The 19683-nt window shown below is 37.0% G+C and overlaps 1 protein-coding gene across 1 annotated transcript in view; it reads right to left on the bottom strand.

The window, feature by feature from the left end:
- Window positions 1-343: 343 nt before the first annotated feature.
- The window catches only part of LOC137256153 (ubiquitin carboxyl-terminal hydrolase MINDY-3-like), a 49054-nt gene continuing 29714 nt past the window's right edge, over window positions 344-19683 (bottom strand). The window contains exons 11-12 of the mRNA XM_067793858.1: window positions 10250-10412; window positions 344-1524 (exon numbers count right to left, since the gene is read on the bottom strand). Coding sequence (XP_067649959.1) covers window positions 1375-1524; window positions 10250-10412 — 313 coding nt within the window. The 3' untranslated portion in view covers window positions 344-1374. The remainder of the gene's footprint in view (window positions 1525-10249; window positions 10413-19683) is intronic.

Raw genomic sequence — 19683 nt, 5'->3', positions numbered from 1 at the left:
ACAACACACAGGTAAAAAACCTATATGTACAATGATAGCAGCCGCTATGTTGCCTGCAATATGGTCAAAACATGCAGGCATGCAAGTTACAACAGAGATGAATGAAACTTAACTCAAACTAACTAAATTTACCAGCCCATTAAATAAAAAAGACAGTAATCATACATACAGTATTGGAGTCTGAAGCACTCATCTTTAGCAGTTCACTCATAAAACAAACAATGGCACACACACATCTTCACAAAGGAACAGTAGCATGGAAAGTGAGACACAAGGAGAGCACCAAGAGTTCTTGGGTTTATTCTGGACTCAGTAGTGGGTGGTCCAATAAGGCAAAACATGGTTTTTGTTTTGTAAATATTTTATTCAAAATATTTCTACAAATGTCATAGGCAGTTTTGATCCACATAAAAAAGCTTATAAGTACCCCAAGAAGGATTTCTTATGAAAAAGATTAGTCAACAACAAAATGTCAGTAACCAATGATATTGTTTTGAGCTGTCCATCAAGTGCAGTACAAACAATACAATAGTTGATTTCATTATCTTGAAAATGTGCCACATATTTATAAAATACATTCCAACATATATAAGATATTCATATTGAAAAGAAAATGTTGCCCTCTATTGATCATTATAGTGAGAAACTGGCCTGGAGTGTATTTCAATCACAAGTGAAGACAAAATCTCTTACTTTCTCAGATCATATGACACTGTGCTAGGTTTGATTCGTAATCAAAAAACGTTGAAACAAAAATACAGTCAATAGAATAACAACAGAATAACTTACGTATTATGATATACTGAGTATGCTGCTCCAGACCATGGCATGCAATAAGGCATGCACTGTATCTCACAAACAAGATGGAAATCTATGTTTCTCATTACACTAAGTATTGCAGGCAGGATACTTATTACATTTCAGTATGACACATGCTATTTGACTACAACAAAATGCTGACATGAACTGCTGTAGTAAAACTGTCCAAATTTATAGGACAATTCATTAGTTATAACATTGTTTGCACTGTTTCAAATTCACAAACAGGCTGTGATGTAATACCACTCATAAACAGTAATCGAAGATATGTTCTCATCCCTGATATTCAGTCTTTAGGGGTGAGGATTGTTGACTTTAGTGAAACAGTTATGTGTACAGGAATTCTGTTACAGGAACTGTCTCCTTGTCTTCTTTGTACTGTGAGTGTTATTCTGAGGAAGCCAGTGAGGGAGAGAGTTAACCATTACTCTCATTCTCTGTTGGGTACATGCTACTGGCAAGTTGCAATGGCAGATCATCAGCTACACAACATGGCTTCAGATCTCAATGAAACCCCGATGTTGAGAAACAACTTAACATCCACCTGGTTTCTGATCAGTTCAGGGAGGGGGTGTTACCAGACTTCCATATCAGTTCTATTGTTGGCCATTTTGTCTGCAAACAGCACTTGATTGGCGAGGTATCCGTTACTATCTGTACTTCTAACTCATCTTCAAGTCTCACTGATGCCTCTTGATAAACAACCTGGCAAGTGGAAAAGTGCATGTAAAACAAAATAGTATTTGTTGTAAAGGCAGATTGTTGATAAACATTATAGAGGATGAGTAACTAGTCAATATGTTACCAAAACAAGCAACTAATAGCATATGCAATTATGTATCATTCATGGGTTATGTTGGCTGAGCGGTCTCAAGTGATGCACTAGATAGGGATAGGTGCCTGGATCAATCCCTACATGTGACTGAGTGTTATCTCATTAAGACTAAGAGAAGCATATATGGGGCAAATTACCCACCTCTTCACAGCGCGTGACGTGTTTATGGGGCAGGTAATTGGCAGCAAGAGCCACATATACCGAAAGCCATTAAAAACGTATTTGTTATTCCTGGAACTTACAAAACGTCTATTGAAGATTATTTTCCTGCGATACAGAGGATGTAGGGATAAAAGGCTGACATTCTTCTATGCTTAATACTGAACCCCAGACATTTCTCGTAAACACAACCACATTCATGAAACACGTTGTGCACTGCCTTCACATAGGGCCTATAAAAACACAAGGAACTGTGAAACTGAATCATGTTGAGAAAAAGTCACGCTTGACACAAGATGACAAGAATCAGATTCTTGCCATGGTTCTTCAGATGTGATGATTGTTAGGCACTGTGATGTGCATCCATCCACTGTTGGTCAACTCAGAAAACGTTTTCGGGCCACCAGAAGTGACGCATTTGCCGGTGACCTAGTGCATCACTTTTGACGACAGTTTGACAGGACCGCAATAACAGAGTTGGCTTGGCCGAAACTGTGAAGGTGCAGGTTCAAATCCTGCAACCCCAAAAAGTACTAGAATTTGTACTTTACTATGAAAGTGAAATCTCAAATATGAGATATACGTTGCATTTGACCACTTAGAATCTAAATGGCATTGTGTATTCACAGCTTTTGCTCGTGGGAGAAGTGCCAATGTACATTTATCACAGGGGTACACAGTTGTCCAACTTCCATTTTTTTTGAGGTCGCGGTGGCTGAGCGGGCTAGGCTGCTGACTTTGTGTGCTGGTGATTAGCCAATCCATTAGGTGCCTGACTCTGAGGGTGTGGGTTCGAATCCCGGATGGGACTCAACCCAAAAAAGTACTAGAATTTATGCTTTACTAAGAAAGTGAAATCCATAATATGACATCTGTTTTTGAACATGGTCGTTTTGGAAGGGGTGGTGCCATGACCAAGGACCAGTGCTGAATTGACACCAGCCCTTCAACATCACTGGCAGCCCATCCCACAGCTGTTTCTGAGAAATCTGTCTTCCAATGCCCCTGGAGACTGGAGTCATACAGTGCACGGTGGACACACACGATATTGATGGCCTAATTCCTTTGATGTTGTTGTTGCGTCACTTACATTATTGTTGACTGACCATTTTCCGATAAAGTTATCCACAGATGTCTAGTTAAAACATATCTGCCAGTCACATCTATATATGTGGACATTTGTGAGAGTAAAGCAAGTATGAATGTCAAATTACGTTTTTAAAGGCTTTCAGTATTTATTCATCAAGAGAAAGCACTGCTTATTCAGCGAGAGATGCATAAGTGTGTTTCACTTTTTAAAATCACCTTGTACCTCTTACTTCAACCAAATTAGTAGAGCAAATATTAGCTTTTCTTACAAGAGATGCTACCTTTTGTGTCAGTCAGAAGAAGTATTTAACGTGTTTTAATAGCAATTGCTAACCATTTTTGTAGGCCTATACAGCGTTTGACATATGTCCTCTAAAAAGGGCTTTATGATGTTTTTACAGATACGAACAATATACGAAGTTTCAAGGACATACAATGTATACACACAAGGACATACAATAGAATAATTTGAATTTATTAAATATTACAATGCTATGTTTCACATAATGAAACATAATGTATAAACAACAAATAATTATATATCCAAGTCTGAATAGATTAGACATGAATTTACTTACTAATTTAAAGCTTACTGAATTGTAACTAGTTATTTTCCATAATCAAAAGTTGATAATGTTACCAATCAAATATAACATGATAAGTTGTGCCTTTGCATCAATTATGTAAATATCCATGTCAGTGTTATTACAACAATGAAATCTATTACTTCAAATGTTACAAAACACAGTAAATTGGTAATACAAAAACTTCTTTTCCAATTGTCAGTTTTCTATGCAATTTGCATGAGCATTGTGTAACACATTTGTATTTGATCTCTGTAATTATCAAGTCCAGTGCAATTACTCAGTCTGTACTGATCCATCATAAAAAAAACCTGGATAGTATATCAGTCACAGTATCAATACACATGCGTATAATCATTTAATCAGATTACAGTAATGAGATAACTGAACACCTCTTTCAACCTTAAAATAGCAGCCTTCGGTGGAATGCATAGGTAGTTACGTCCTTGTTAAAATGTTTGTCCCGTGACATGTGTAAAATAAACAGATGTGCTGTTATATCATTGGACAAATAGCTTTATGGAGTCATGCCCCATTACCAGTGCTTTCCTCTGTAACAGGTATCTCATGATACGATTGGTCATAGATAACAAGCGACCAGCCACTACATTGAACAGTAGAGACACCAAACCTTCTTTTTCGGAACTTTGATGACGTATTATCACGTGTCTCTTTGTTTTATGTCTGTGCAAGGAATACGTAGAATACATTTTGCATATGTATGTTTGTATGGACACAAATATTTTCTGCATGAAATCTATATGAAACAAGGTACCAAGCTGTGAATCTGCTGTATGTTAATCACAGACAAGTGTAATAGTATTCTCCTTAAAATAATCCGTACACTAGGAATGTATCAGAAAAAAACACCAATTTCATAGGTTATAACATATGAAAGTAAATTCTTCTTTACAATACATCAATGTCATAGATGTTTTGAAAAATCAAACCCCATGCACTGATATGAGAGAGTATTGGTTAACATATGTCTGATCTCTTACATACCAAGAACACATGCATATATTGACAAAACATAAATGTACAAGTCGCCAAAAGTCTCTAGGAAAAACTTGCAATAAAATTACATAAACACGGCAATACATGGTATATATTCACACCTGTTTTCTTTCAGCATACATCTTTATGAAACAATTAAACAATCAGGACATGTAAAACGACACCGTCAATTGCACAGCAAATTGTTGGATCAACAAGGATGTAAGACTAAATAAATGAGACTAAATTATGTTTATTCTATTTGTTACTAAAGAGAGCATAGGATAAAACTGACTGTCCGATAAATGCAGGTTGGATTAATGAGACTTGACTGTACTAGCATGGATATGTGCAATATATAAATATCCTATCATAACAAATATAATCCTGATCTTCTGGAGTAGGTGTCATGTTTTGTTTATTAGAACAAATCTCTGTAACTTACAACTACTTGAAGAGTACAAGTATTTCAAACTGGGAAGATTGGAAGGCAATAAAGTGACTAACTGTTTAACAGATATAGGGATGATTTTCATTTTTTCATAATTCTAATTATTGTTTGAGTATAAATAATTATCACTTTGTATTTCCCAAATATTACTTTTTCAGTTATTAGTGATTGCAGAGGTGTATAATAAAAATATATCCTTTGATATGGTCTGACAAAATAGCTGTCATGATAAGCTAAGTTGCATTTCATCACTGATTTAATGTTATACAAGACTGAATGCCTGATTTACTGGTGTAGAAACACCTAGCACACAATGTATGTATTTTTCTTGGCATTTTCGTCCTTAACTTCTACTACATTGTTTTATGTTTAAAGGCAAACTACTGTAAATCATGAAATTAATGTGAGCATTTTATTAATGCGAAAAATGCGTCTGTACATGTGTCGCATTATTTAAATGACGAATTTCAGTCTGGGAGTGTACTTTTGAATAAACGTCAGAAAACGGAAATCTCTTCTTGTCTTTATTGTCTTCAATACAATCAAGACAGAATAAAACAACAATTTAGACATCTTGTATAACATTAATTGACAACTGAGCACTCCTTTCATTGACACTACTTAATACCCATTGAAATAATTCATCAGCAAATTTTGTCACTAAGCAGAAGTGTTGACACTACACACTACACCAGTCAATACAGGTCACTTCCTCATTACCGGTATTGCTAGTCAGTTATTACTGGTTACAATAATCACTGTCAGTTGTTCAAAGCACAGCAACGCAGGATCGTTTCACGATCTATGCTCACCTTTGCAATCGCGGCCTCCATCCATTTGGTAGGTAGAGGCTTTATCACACTTATTCGTAAATCCACAAATGTGTCCTTTTTGGAACCTGTCAAATTGTCTGACACTTTGTTGGCATACCAATTAATAAATTGGTTCTTCATGGCCACCTTGAATTCACCATTAATTGTTGTCAAAAGAAAAGTAGTAGCAAGCAATCATGTGATCAAACATGGCAGCATAATCAAAACATCGTCAGCTCCATTCCATTCAATACTTAACAAGTTCAATTCAGGTCACTAGTGTGTGGTAATAAGAAATGAAAAGAAAATGAACATCAAAGAATCAGGGTGTCGCATTTTCTGATCAACACAGCTTCCTGAGCTCATATTAATTTCATGACGCATTTTAGACAAGACCTTTGCACTCGCATTAAATTCATGACGCATTAATTTCATGATTTACAGTAATTAAACGTTACTTCTCAAATCTAGCAGTCAGTACAAAACATGTCCAATGAAATGTGGCTGGCTGAGCTGAATTATGACAACTTGCATTGCTGGACAGCCTTGAAATATAGAGAAAATAGCATGTTTTCATACAGACATGTGACTTCAGCTCAAAGGCATATTTTTAAAATGGAAAGTTTGTATTTAATGACTTTGCTGTTTACATTTTAGCTCTGTCCGCGATCCGTTACGATTACGTCAGTAAAAATATTCAGACTTTGTTAGACATAGTTGAAATAGCTAGTGATAGTGCAGTAGATAAGTTAGGTGATATATTTTATTTCATAGGGTCACATTTCCAGACCAAATTATTAGTCTCCAGAGCGAAAGTTTGAACCCAACCTGTCTGGTTTGACAATGAGTGTCAGGCGAAACAAATTAAGTATCAGCTTCTTAATCAACTAAGGAAATGTCGCACAACGTATAACATTAACAAGTATCTCAACTCCAGGAGATACTATCGTGAAATTTGTATCTCCAAACAAAAATTACATAAGAATAAAGTCATAGAAAACATGGAAAATGCCATAAATGACAAGGACTGAAAAGCATTTTGGAATTGTATCAAAAGAATGTTAGGTAATGGAAAACCCACTTCAAATATCTCAATGGAATCGTGGTATGAATATTTTACAAACTTGTTGAATCCTGATGTAACAACTACCGATGATGAGTTTAATTCTGTTGTAAGGGATTTTATTATGAATCACTCAATAATTGACTGCGCTTTGTGTAATATTACTGATCCACTATCTGATAACATCACAGAATACAGAAAGTTTTAATTTCTCTTAAGAATACTAAGGCTCCGGGCCCTGATGGACTACCTGCAGAATGTTTCAAGAATGCAGCATTTATCATACCTTACTTAGAAATCCTGTTTAAGGTAATATTAGATAATGGTATTTTTCCAAGTAAATGGAATGTGGGCATGAAAATTCTTTTATATAAGAAAGGACCAGCAGATGACCAGAAAGCGGTATCTCTTTACTTAATATAATGGGGAAAATATTCACATCAATTCTTGAAGAAAGACTTAAGCTTTGGTTGGAGGTAAATGAGGTAACATGTGAGGCACAGTCAGGCTTCAGAGAGGATCATTCAACATTTGATAATATTTTTGTGTTGCAATCCCTATGACAGAAATATTTGAGGAAGCCTAAGCACCGATTTTACGCAGCCTTTATAGATTTTTGTAAGGCCTTCGACCTGGTACACAGGCATAAACTATTGTATTTATTGCATAAACAAGGTGTTCGTGGTAAGTTCTTCTATATTTTGAATAGTATGTATAACCAGGTGAAAGCCTGTATTAGATCCGGTAATCGTAGATCAGTTGTGTTTGACACATCCTCTGGTGTACGGCAAGGATGCATGCTTAGTCCTGTACTGTTCATCTTCTTTATTAATGAACTTTTTAACAAATCTAGACAGCTAGGATTAAGGGGTACACATGTGACCGGAAGTATTGAAGAAATTATTATGTTAATGTTTGCTGATGACATCTCTTTGATTGATTCAACTGCTATTGGTTTACAGAGAAAACTTGATGCCCTTGCTAATTATTACTGAAAGTGGGGACTTGAGGTTAATTTAGAAAAGTCAAATATTATTGTTTCTAGGAATGAAGGTTACCTGAAATCAGTCGAGAAATGGTATTATAGGGGATCTGAAATGCAGATTGTAACTTACTATAAATATCTTGGAATTGTATTTTCGTCTAGACTATGTTGGTCCAAAGCCTGTGAAACCTTAGCTCTACAAGTCACTAAAGCGCTTTTTCCAATACAGAAAATTTGGCGAAAATACCGAACTATTTCCTTTAATAGTGTTCTAAAGATTTTTGACTCCAAAATCCTTCCCATTTTATTGTATGGGTCAGAGATTTGGAGCTTCACAAAGAGAGATGTAATTGAAAGAGTACAAGGAAATTTCTTTAAGAGATTTATAGGTATCAGTAAAACTGTTTCCACAAATGCCATTCTTGGTGAGACAGGCAGACACCCGCTTTGTGTTAAATATTATACCCGCTGTATCAAGTACTGATGTTGACTATTATACATGGAACATACAAGATATCCAAAAGCCTGTTATGAGATGCTCAAGACATACAACAAAAATGGGAAAATAAATTGGGTGTTACAAGTTAGATTATTACTTTGGTACACTGGTTTCTCATATGTATGGGTCGCCCAGGATTGTGGTCATGCTGACATATTTATTATGCAGTTTCAACAACATTGTGAAGATATCCAGTTTAAAGATTGGCATTCTAAGATTAGTAATTGTAACTTTTTGGGGGCATATTCTGAACTGAAATCACTATTAACTCCTGAGAAATACATATCCGCACTTGAGAGCTGACAGACACGATTTGAGAAGAATCCTATGTAAGTTTCATTGTCCTTCACATAAGTTGAATATTCAACAGTATAGGTTTGATAAAACTGTTGAGAAAAGAATGTTATTATGCACTAAGTGCCAGTTGCAGCAAATCGAGGATGAGTACCATTTTTTGCTTATTTGTCCTTAATTATTCTGGAAGCCACAAGAAAATTATTCCATCATATTATCATGCTAATCCATCACTGGCTAAATATTATCAGTTACTGACATCAACTCACTATGAACACATACTAGCTGTAAGTATCTATTTGAAATGAAACTTGCCAATTTGAGTATATTGGCAGTACACAACCCTCAACTCTTTGTACACCACTGTGCACTGTTTCTTTTGTATATTTAATGTACTTCAGGCCATATGGCCTTCATACTGAAATAAATTGTCATTGTCATTGTTTGTATTTAATGCATACAGACTGTTTAGGTATATAACTTATCCTTTGCAGTTATTCAATCATCCCTCTTTTCAGATGGCTCAGTCCAAGCTGGTCTATCACTGACACAAAAAGAGCATCAGTTATGCTTTATAGGCTGCAACAAACATTTGTCTTGTTTTTTCATCAATGTATTGTCATAAACATCACAATAAGTAGAACACATTTCAAACAATTTTCAGGAACTGAGTATTGATCACATTAGTATACTTATCCTCACACAAAATTTCCTTCTTTGGCAAAACATGCCTATTCTACATCCAGACCAGCGCATACGACTAATGAGCCTTACTACAGGATATACCACATCCACACACTAACAAGTAAAGTGATACTGAGTGAGCTTTTCATAACTGATGCCCATGGGATCACCTCTTTACATTGTAGCAAAAAAAGCCTCCAAATCTCTCAAAATATTAATTGTAACATAAGAGACAGTAGGGAATTTTTCCAAAAACCTGTCAGTAGTAGCTTGTGGGGTCAATCTCATTGCTGAATGTTAGCCTCTGTTGAGTAATGATGATTTCAGACTCAAACAGTAACATTTAAGGATCGGAATCAATGGTATATTCATGAAATACAAACAGTCCCTTGGTATTTAGAGTGGCATGGTGGCAGTGTTAACAAGAGCTTTATCTATTATCTATCCATCATCATTGAAGGACATGAAGTCAAAGTCTGGTACTGATGTTGTTTCATGACACACTGAATTGTCTCAAGTCTCAAACAGTGATAAACAGAACCATGATATACAACTGAAAGAAATATTCCTGCCACAAGAGCTGTTAATTACAGTTAATACTAGTTCCCTTCGATGTCCTGGATAGTTATGTATTTGGTGAGTTGGTACAACTCAGTCTGAAACAGGTACAATGATAGAAAAGGATTATTTAGGACAGTGTTTATACAACTGAAGTGAAGTAGTTAAGATATAATTTTATAATTTTTTGATAATATTTTTCTTAACTTTTTGTTGTCCCTAAACTATCCTTTATCATTTCAGACTTAAAGCAAAATTCCTAGTTCTGAGTTAAAACTAATTACTACATTATCAGGGACATGTTCTGACCTAGTCATGTTCTTTCTATTCACTACAATACCACCATGTTCATGCCATGAGGCTGTCACTCTGTCAACCCTTCGCCATGCCATGAGGCTGAGTTTAATTAGTCTGGGCTTACCTTTCCATGGAGGCATGACCTTGCAAGACCATTGTAGTGAAACAGGGTGAAATTCGTTGGAACATCCTGTATAACTTGTCCTGGAAAGAATTCCTGCATGAAACTGTGTTGAGTTATGATGCCAAGGTTTTCTGCATCTAATTTTGTCTTCATTATATCCACACTGCAACAAAATACAAAAATAAAAACATCTTTTGTCTCATTATAGTTAACACAAACATTTTAGATTAGGAATGAAGAACAAGCATATAGCATCCTTTTCATAATGACTCAAACCACCATCAAATCAAAAGACAGACTTTTTAAAAAATTTTTATTTATTCCAGTACATCTGGTTACAAGGAGAGTATACACAAACAGTGGATACACAAGAGTAGTGATTGAACAGTTCTGAGTTCACAAACTCAAGGAAAAGCGAAAAGATGAGATTGGCAAACAAACTGTTGTCAGTGTGTGTGAATAGTAACACACGGGCAAGAGAGTGGCCAGGTCTCAGTTCAAATAATTAGGAGACAAACATACTGTGTTGGGAAATTAGATGTATGTTATACAGAATTGATATAGTCTCTAAATTTCATTTAGAACCGAAAGCGTAGAGTTGGTCTTACTTTCACTTACTTGCCTCCACCCTGGCATGCGACAGTATAGTGACAGCGCTGCGCTGTCAAAATGTGCGCATGTGCGAATAACTCCGTATTTCTTGTTTTCATCATTTGAAGCCAAACTTTTTTCGAAGTGTGCACAAACACAACAGTGACTGCCTTGGCGGGAAGATGGCAGAGCAGAACTCTGGAGGTTCAGTTTTTTACACATATTATAGTGAAGGATGCACAACAGGATATGATGGAGTATGAGTAGCATAAATTGGGTCTTTCACCAGACTCATCTTGCAAATTTCCCATTCTAACGGAAACAAATATACCATTTTCCAGGTAGGTAAATGTCTACTGACGTTTTGCTGCACAATTTTGAATAGATAGGGGTGTATTTATGCAAGGCATTCTGAATTATATGTCAGATATTGTTTATGTTAGGAGTTGTGTATTGTAATTGAATATTTTTATATTAGAGGGTAATATGACAGTGAAATTCCCAGTTAATTGTGGAGGAAAAATCATATAATTGTACTTTTGAAGTTTTAATAAACGTTTTATCAGCATTTCCATCACATCTGTTGTGTTGATATCAGTCATATTGGTCAAGCTGCGTTAGTGTGACAGTGTTGTATATACAAGAGTAGTGAAGGAATCAACCGTGGCATCAGATGCATTTTCAATCCCAAAATTTCGAATTGTATATGTGGAAAATTCCAAAGTCCGCGTCAAAATCCATGGAGATCAAGTCTTTGAAGGGCATTTAGAAGTGAAATGCATAAGGATGAAGATTTTATGGATATCAATTTCTTTATATGAGAACACAACGTTTCGGAGTTAATGCTTACTCCTTCATCATCCTGATGAAGGAGTAAGCATTAACTCCGAATCCTGATGAAGGAGTAAGCATTAACTCCGAAACGTTGTGTTCTCATATAAAGAAATTGATATCCATAAAATCTTCATTCCATGGAGATGTTAAAATGTTATGATCCACCACCATTGAGGTCAAACAGAAGTACTTCTCACAATAAGACTTGTTAGTGTGCGGTGAAACGGCCTAAAGTCAGATCAACCAATCAGAATCATGTAATTTTCTGAATAAAATTTATATTTTATACTTATCCTGACTCATGTTTATAGCTTATCTCCTCTTCCCTGGCAAAGGTAGTGGAACACCTGAAATCCCTTGAAATTCCCTTCTAAAAGAAGTGGACGTAAAATACACTCATCCATATATAGCCTTCCCTTTCCCGCGCAACCGGTCATGTGACCTGCCATGCTCTTGACTCTCTCCATGTACATCGATCCAGTACATCGACCGACATGAGAATTAACTAATTCAGCGTGCCTGTGCCGGACAGCTGAGAGGGCTTTTGTCATGAGTCAGGATAAGTATAAAATATCAATTTTATTAAGAAAATTACATATTTTTCCTTATCCTGACTCATGCTTAGTGCTTATAGAATCCGACGGAAACGGTGGTGTGTCAGGCCACGCTGGATTCTGCTGGCTGTGAAAATTATGTCAAATAATTTCCCCCCCAACAGGAACTTGTAACGGAGATAATTCAGTCTTATTCTGCTCATATCAGTTGTAGATTTTGGGGTAAATCACATCCAGCTGAAAAAAGGCTTTGTTGACTGGTAGCTGATGACACTAATATAGCTAGTATCTTGTTAGTTTCTGATGAAACTAAATATCACGATATAACAATCAAAGCTAGTTCTTCATGTTTAATTATCTTCATAATGAATACAAGGTCATAATCACTTATGCTAGTCTGTTCAAGACGTGCACATAGACTTTCCACCAATATACTCCACAGGGCGTCTGGTTTCCACAAGTCATGTGATAAATCGGTTAAGTCAGCGTCGTCGGGAAACTGTTAGTTGCTGAGCAAGGACATGTGGTCCAAACTGATGAATGTCAGTGACGTCCTCCGTGGCTATGTCTCGCAGGTAATGGTTGGCGAATACCGTATTTGACTTCCAAAAACAGCCTTCCATAATGGTAGATAGCGAGCACTTACTGTAGAGGCTAGAGCTCTGACTTCACGTGGGTTAGAAGCTCGTGGAGGGTCTAATCCTGCTGCTTTATATGCTCTAAGTATAACAGCTCTGATCCACACTGAGATAGTGTTGCGGGATACTTCCTTGGGTGTCTCAGTAGATCTACGGATGAATAGGTGCTTGAACCATTGTCTTCTAGACTTGGTACATGCAATAAATATTTTCAATGCTCTCACTGGACATAATGACAAATCTTGTGTATTGTGTGGTCCTAAGATTGTAGACAAAGCCGGTATACGGAACTGTCTGTCCAGTTGACCTTGCCTTGAAATCCCATCTTAGACCTAAATGAGCTGTTTCTTGGTGACCTGTATCAAAGCTCATTCGATTAAAGTCTAGAGCATGAATTTCTGACATTCTTGCCACTGTAGCCAGGGCAAGTAAAAATAGTGTCTTTTGAGTCAACATTTCAAATCAAGTGGTTCATATGCATCACTTGTGAGATGTTGAAGTACAATATTTAGATAACAAGCTGGAGCTCTAAATCTGTGGTGTTGATCTTCCAACTTGAACAAACATAGTAAAGTAATGGGCTCTGGTACTTTAGTCAGTTTGGTCCCTGTTTCCATGGTGGTGACTGAGCTGAGAGCAGCTAAGTATGTAGATAATGTAGAACCCATTTCCAACTGGTTGATGTGAAGAGCCTGTTCCTCTTTGTTCCAGATTCCTGATGCTACCTCGTTTCTCAGATGAGCTCCCCATCCTTGTAGAAATGCGTCTATGTAAAGGTGGTTGTTGAATACCGTCTCTAACATATAGGCTCCTGCGCAGACATTCGATCGGTGAGTTCACAACATCAGAAAAGGCTTCAGGCTGTCTGGGAGTGGAATCTGTCCTCTGTTGTTGAGAAGAAGATTCAAGAATCGTTGTAAGAGATGCAACTGCAGCCTTCCTCTTCTTGTCATATCTTACGCTGACGTGAGGAGGCCTAGTAGACACTGCCATTGTTGAAGTGGTAATGCTGGCCATGGAAAAATAAACGCAGATATTTCCTGGATTCTCGATATATCGGGCTATGCAGGTATGCATCTTGTAGATCTGTGCTGGCTAGATAGTCTGCTGGTCTGATGAGGAGTCTTAGTTGAGGAAGACGTACCATCTTGAAATGTTCTGGCTTCTGTAGAAACTTTTGGTTGAATTCCTTCATGTTGTAAATGAGACGGAGTTTCTCTCTGGAATTCTTCTTCGGTACTCAGGAAATTGGGGAGTAAAATCCAGGCGTTAGACTCTGTGGCTGTATTACTTCTACTGCTCCCTTCTGCCACAGTGTTGATATAGCATCGGTCAACTAGCCTGGTTGATTGTTTGTGTAGATGATAGGAGTTGGTAGTCTTGTGAGTGGTGGTGTATCCTCCAGTGGAATCTTGTAGCCGTCTCGTAGAATATTCGTGACACAGTTGTCATTGAGGATTTCCCAATTTTCCCAGTAGCGTTGTAGACGTCCACCCACTTGAGACGATTGTATGGGAGCGGCTGGGGATGGAAGACTCCAGTCATTCCGAACCTGATCTTCAGTGTTTATTTCCTCCACCACCCCTAGACGATCTTCCTGACATCTGAGAATGTTTACTTCCTCCATAGGGGTGACGAAACATCTTCTATGAATAGGGGAGACTGAAGGAGACCTGCTCCGCTGAAAGGTCCATTCACGTGTTCTGAGGCGTTGAAGATGCCATCATTGTCGATCTAGTTGCCGATGTCCGGTGAGTGGTATCTTCACTCTGTATGAATAATGGAGGCGCGTCAAAATATACACGTTCTTCTAAGGTGACTATCTCCTCCCCGAATGACTTCATTACCAATGAAGGATGATTCTGCGATGATCTTACGGATGACAACTTTGACTTCTTAATTTTCTTAGTCTGAGACGGTCCTGTCTCAACAGATGGTCTCTTCTGAGTCTTAGGAGGGGACTTGCCCAACCCTGGACACAACCTTGGCAACACAGCTGGCATCTCGCTGCAATGAATCTCAGCATCAATAATTAAATGGTTACCCAACTTCATTTCACTAGATTCAGACATGGCTAATGTGAGCTGACGTTGCTTATCTCTAGCACGTCTGTGAACAGACCGCAAGTATAATAAAAATTCGGCTTCAGACAATTTAATACAAAATACACGAATATGAGCAGAACATAAAAGTTTACACGCCAGGCAAAGTACGTGCGGGTCAACCGCCGACAGCCGTAATCTGCACTGAAAACACAAATTCATCAACTGAGACTAAGTCTCAGTTGTCGAAATATGTGTTAGAAATAGATACAATAATCACAACATTGTATAATAATAACAACTATATACAAGCCAAAAAAAACAAACAGCACGACTTTAGTTAGAAAAAAACCCCAAAAGAATGAAAGACTTATTGCCGTGTATGGGACCCCAGGTGCCACCAGCCGCCCTCATCAGGAGATAGGGAGAGAGAGAAAAGCATGGCAGGTCACATGACCGGTTGCGCGGGAAAGGGAAGGCTATATATGGATGAGTGTATTTTACGTCCACTTCTTTTAGAAGGGAATTTCAAGGGATGTCAGGTGTTCCACTACATTCACCAGGGAAGAGGAGATAAGCAATAAGCATGAGTCAGGATAAGGAAAACTTTTCTTGAATCATGGTAGAATCAAGGATGTTTTTTTTTTGACTGTTGTATTTTTAAGACTACTTAAGAAAACATGTCTAGTACATAACAAAAAAAGTTAATCAACTTAAATTTGGCTGAGAAACCAAAAAGAATGGCACTAGTGTCCACTTTTATATCTTCACTGAAAAAATAGTTCACGCATAATTCCACATTTAACCTGAATTCTTTGACAAACTCACATTCCAGAAAAACGTGTAATAAACTTTCACTAATAGTTTTACAGAAGGAGCAAATATCCTCACTCACTGGTTTCAACTGTTTCAGTTCCTTTTTGGTGTAGGTTATGTGATGTAAGAATTTAAATAGGAATTCTATTAGTTGGTGCAATACCTATAATGGAAAAGGAGGAAAGTCGTCACAAGCAATAATGTTGTCATAGAAAATTATTGGAATTATTAATACATGTTTGGTCATTACTGCAATCTTTTCAGCTTGGAGGAATGCAGTACAGTAATTTAGGAATGAAGAACTAGTGTACAGTATCCTTTTCATAATGACTCAAACCACCATCAAAACAAAAGTCAGACTTAGTTTTCACTACTGCAAAACAAAGATCAGAGGGCATATTATTTCAGATCACATGTAAATGAAATTTCATCTCAACAGTCAGAAGTTTGCTCTCCAGACCAATAAAGTGAGAGTTTGAATGTGTTTTCTTTCTAATCGTGCTGTCTTGAAATGGTTAACAAAAGGTATTATGAAAGACATTTGTGGACTCTATGAATAAATCCTTCAGAATCAATGTCTTGACTGGGATAAACATTAGAATAGAGGAGACTTTACACAACCAGTGATAAGTACTGCCACACAAACCAGATACCTCCTATTAAATAGTCTGCAATGTTAGTTTGTTTTTTTTAAAATCAAAGTGTCTTTGAAGAAGTTGCCAGTTTAAAGGGGCACTGATGCGGAGCGAATAATGTTTCTCGCCAACGGTCTAATTACGAAACCAAACCGCAATTTGGTCAGCGCCCGCTCCTTCGACCGTGACGGACAAAGGAACTGGGCTCCTGTCCATATTAGCAGAATTTTTACACCTAAACAGTCAGGAGGCCGGATGCCCATTATATGCCATTTGTTTCAAAATATCCATGGTATTCCTTGTCCGATCGTAACCAAATATCCCAGCAGTGTAGTACTTTTAGGATGCTTGGATGGTATAGTTACTGATTCAATTTGATCCTATTTCTGCGTTTTTAACCTCGATATTTAATCATGTTACATCAAAATATGATGTCTAAGGGCACGTAGCAAGCCATTTGTTTCAGTACGGAAGATTGCAAAGCTTTATATTTAGGTAGTTTTGAGTGTTGGTTGAGCTGTGATAGCAAATATCATACGTAAATTTTGGTAGCTATGGTAGCTACAATGGTTTCTTATTTATGATAATAAAAACACACAGTTGATTTATTTGAATTCGTAAACAAAAAACGATGGCTTTGCCTTTGGTAGAGAAATCTGAAAATTTTCTTACGTAAAAAAACCCTTATTTCACCTATTTACCAAAGTACACAGCAAATGCCAGCGTGTATTCCTTATGTAACGAAATTCCGTTGGTATCCTCAAAACAGTTTCGGCCCATAAGTGTTTTCAGGCTGCATGCGACACAGAGATTACACCTTCCTTGCTGTAACTCGCGCTTGATGGTGTAAATACACGTGTTATTTGTCATCATTCCCTGGATGGTCAATTAATGATTTTTGATCAGGTATAATTAGTAGTAACACCACTTCGGTTACACAACAAAGGTTCCCATTTGGCATTTCTCTTATCTGGAGTAAATACTCAACATTATAAATTAAGGTCTGTTATGGCAAATGTATTGTATGTTATGTAATGTGGGCATGTAAGTGATGCAAGAGGTTTTATCAGCTGAGTTACAAAAGCAAACATCGATCAAAGGATTAACCGATAACACACTGATTGATTAATTACTTTTATCTTCTAGCGGATTTGTCAAAAGGCAGAGTGTGTAGATGACTACACCCTGTCGTAAAGTGTGAGTGCAAAAACAACATCCTCCCTTCAAAGAATTAACCATTAGAATAGTGGACATCATACAATTAGTTGCCAGGTGTGCTATCTTGGGAGACCAATGAGAGGTTTATCTGGTTTTCACCAACGAAAGACGTGAAACGATGTGTTACTTTTTCGCAAATGAGACAGTTGTAAGACACGCGACACAGAGCAGGATGATTTACCAGCTGCAGATGAATGGAATACGATTTCTTTTACGAGGATATTGATGGATACACCCCTGAATAAGGTAGTAGCCTGACATTGTTGCTATAAAATTAGTCTGTTTTACATTCATTATTTGCATTTTGTTTTAATTTATTTATTGTACCATTCAGCAGAATCTATATGACAGAAAACACACACTAGATCGCGTATGTGTGTGAAATAGGATCCACATTGGCAATCTATACAATGTATAAATGTTGCTGTTATGTTAGATATTTACTATGAGTATAAGCAGATCGTGTGTTCTTTTGTTAATTTTCAGAATCATACAAATATGACAATAAACTAATTAGGGTTATGAGGCAAAATATAGAGACGTACATTGGCTTCGTTATTTTTCCGTCCTAATAGTTTTTCACCATTTCTACCACTGGCAGATGATTAACCTTCAAAGTGTTTCATTTGTTTTCATAATACATTTGTAATAAAGTAAAAAATGACTTCACCTCAGTTGATCTGTCTATAATTAAACTATCAGTTGCGCCTACGGACTGCGCAGCAGAGGTCACGAACCAGTCACGAATTCTGGGATATCATCCGGGTACTCGCGGGAGAAAAACAATAACAAAAGTTTACACCAGTCCACGGAAATTGCTCTGCATTAGTGCCCCTTTAAAACTAGAGGTGCATAGCTTGAGAAATCAGTTTTCTGGATGGTCCCAGTACCATTTGTAAGGTCACTGGCTGGTCAGACTTGGTCAAAGGTCATTCTAAAGTGACCTGTAATGTGATGTCCTCCAACTTTTGTTTGGATATAGTGAGAACGAAAATCTGAATTTAATGAGACCACTTTTCGCACGCACAAATGTCTTCTTTTAAATTTCTTGTCTTGCTAAACAGCTTTACAAACACACACACCATAAAACAGTTTCAAATGCTCCTAACGATGTTGTCTTTTAGCAGCATTTAGAAGTTGTATGTATGACAAAGATCTTTTATGGATAAATCTGCTTTTTAATTCTTTGAAACCCAACGTTTTGGGGTCATTTGAGACCCCTTCACCAGGTGAACTGACAGTTCATGCTATGATGTCGACCCTTTGATGTCATAACTGTGCCCTGACGTCACAATTCATGTGACATGAGGATCATAGGTAAGGGTATAGCATAAGTGTAGTTAAAACACTTGACCTGTTACTTACATAATGATGATGAATTTATGCTACAGCTGAAAGTTAACACATAGTGATTGCTAACTGCACAATGATTGTTAATTGCTTCTGAGAATGAATAGATAAGTGACTTCACATGTATCAAACGTCCATCATGAGTTAATTAATAGACCCTTGGTCATGATTTATGGCTGGTTCGTGTTCTTTGTGATTTCTACCGTCGCTAGTAGTTGTTGTTAGATGAAAGTACTCTAATACTGTTCCACAAGATTACATGCTCTGGGTTATTTGTCATGTGCTCAGATACAGCCGACCAATGTTTCAAATATTTATCCAGAAACCTATTCAAGGTAGGCTTTACAATAAAGCAAAACATGTATTTCATCTTCAGTTGAAAAAATATTAATTTTGAAGCAAAGAGGTCAGAATCTTGAATCATTAGGGACACTGTCATATCTACTGGTCACAGAACTAAGTTTAAACTTACTGCAACAAAACAAATATGGGGCAATACCTAAACTGAGATAAATTTCAGCATTCAGGAGAAACTTGATAAGTATATCATTAGAACGCTTGGTTGTACTGTGTAGGGATGGGCACCAGTTTCGTGAAAGATCATCAGACAATCTTTGCTTGAAGACAGAAATGAAACCATCAATATATCCTATATTCTGGGAAATCCAACCAAAGCCAAACCTAAATCTAAATAAAATATTCTTGATATGAAAAACCCATGTTGACCGTCCAGATTCATCCAAAGACTTTAGCATT

This window comes from Haliotis asinina, chromosome 11 (assembly GCF_037392515.1).
Source record: "Haliotis asinina isolate JCU_RB_2024 chromosome 11, JCU_Hal_asi_v2, whole genome shotgun sequence".
NCBI classification, from domain to species: Eukaryota; Metazoa; Mollusca; class Gastropoda; order Lepetellida; family Haliotidae; genus Haliotis; species Haliotis asinina.
This window is presented reverse-complemented; position numbering and strand designations above follow the sequence as displayed.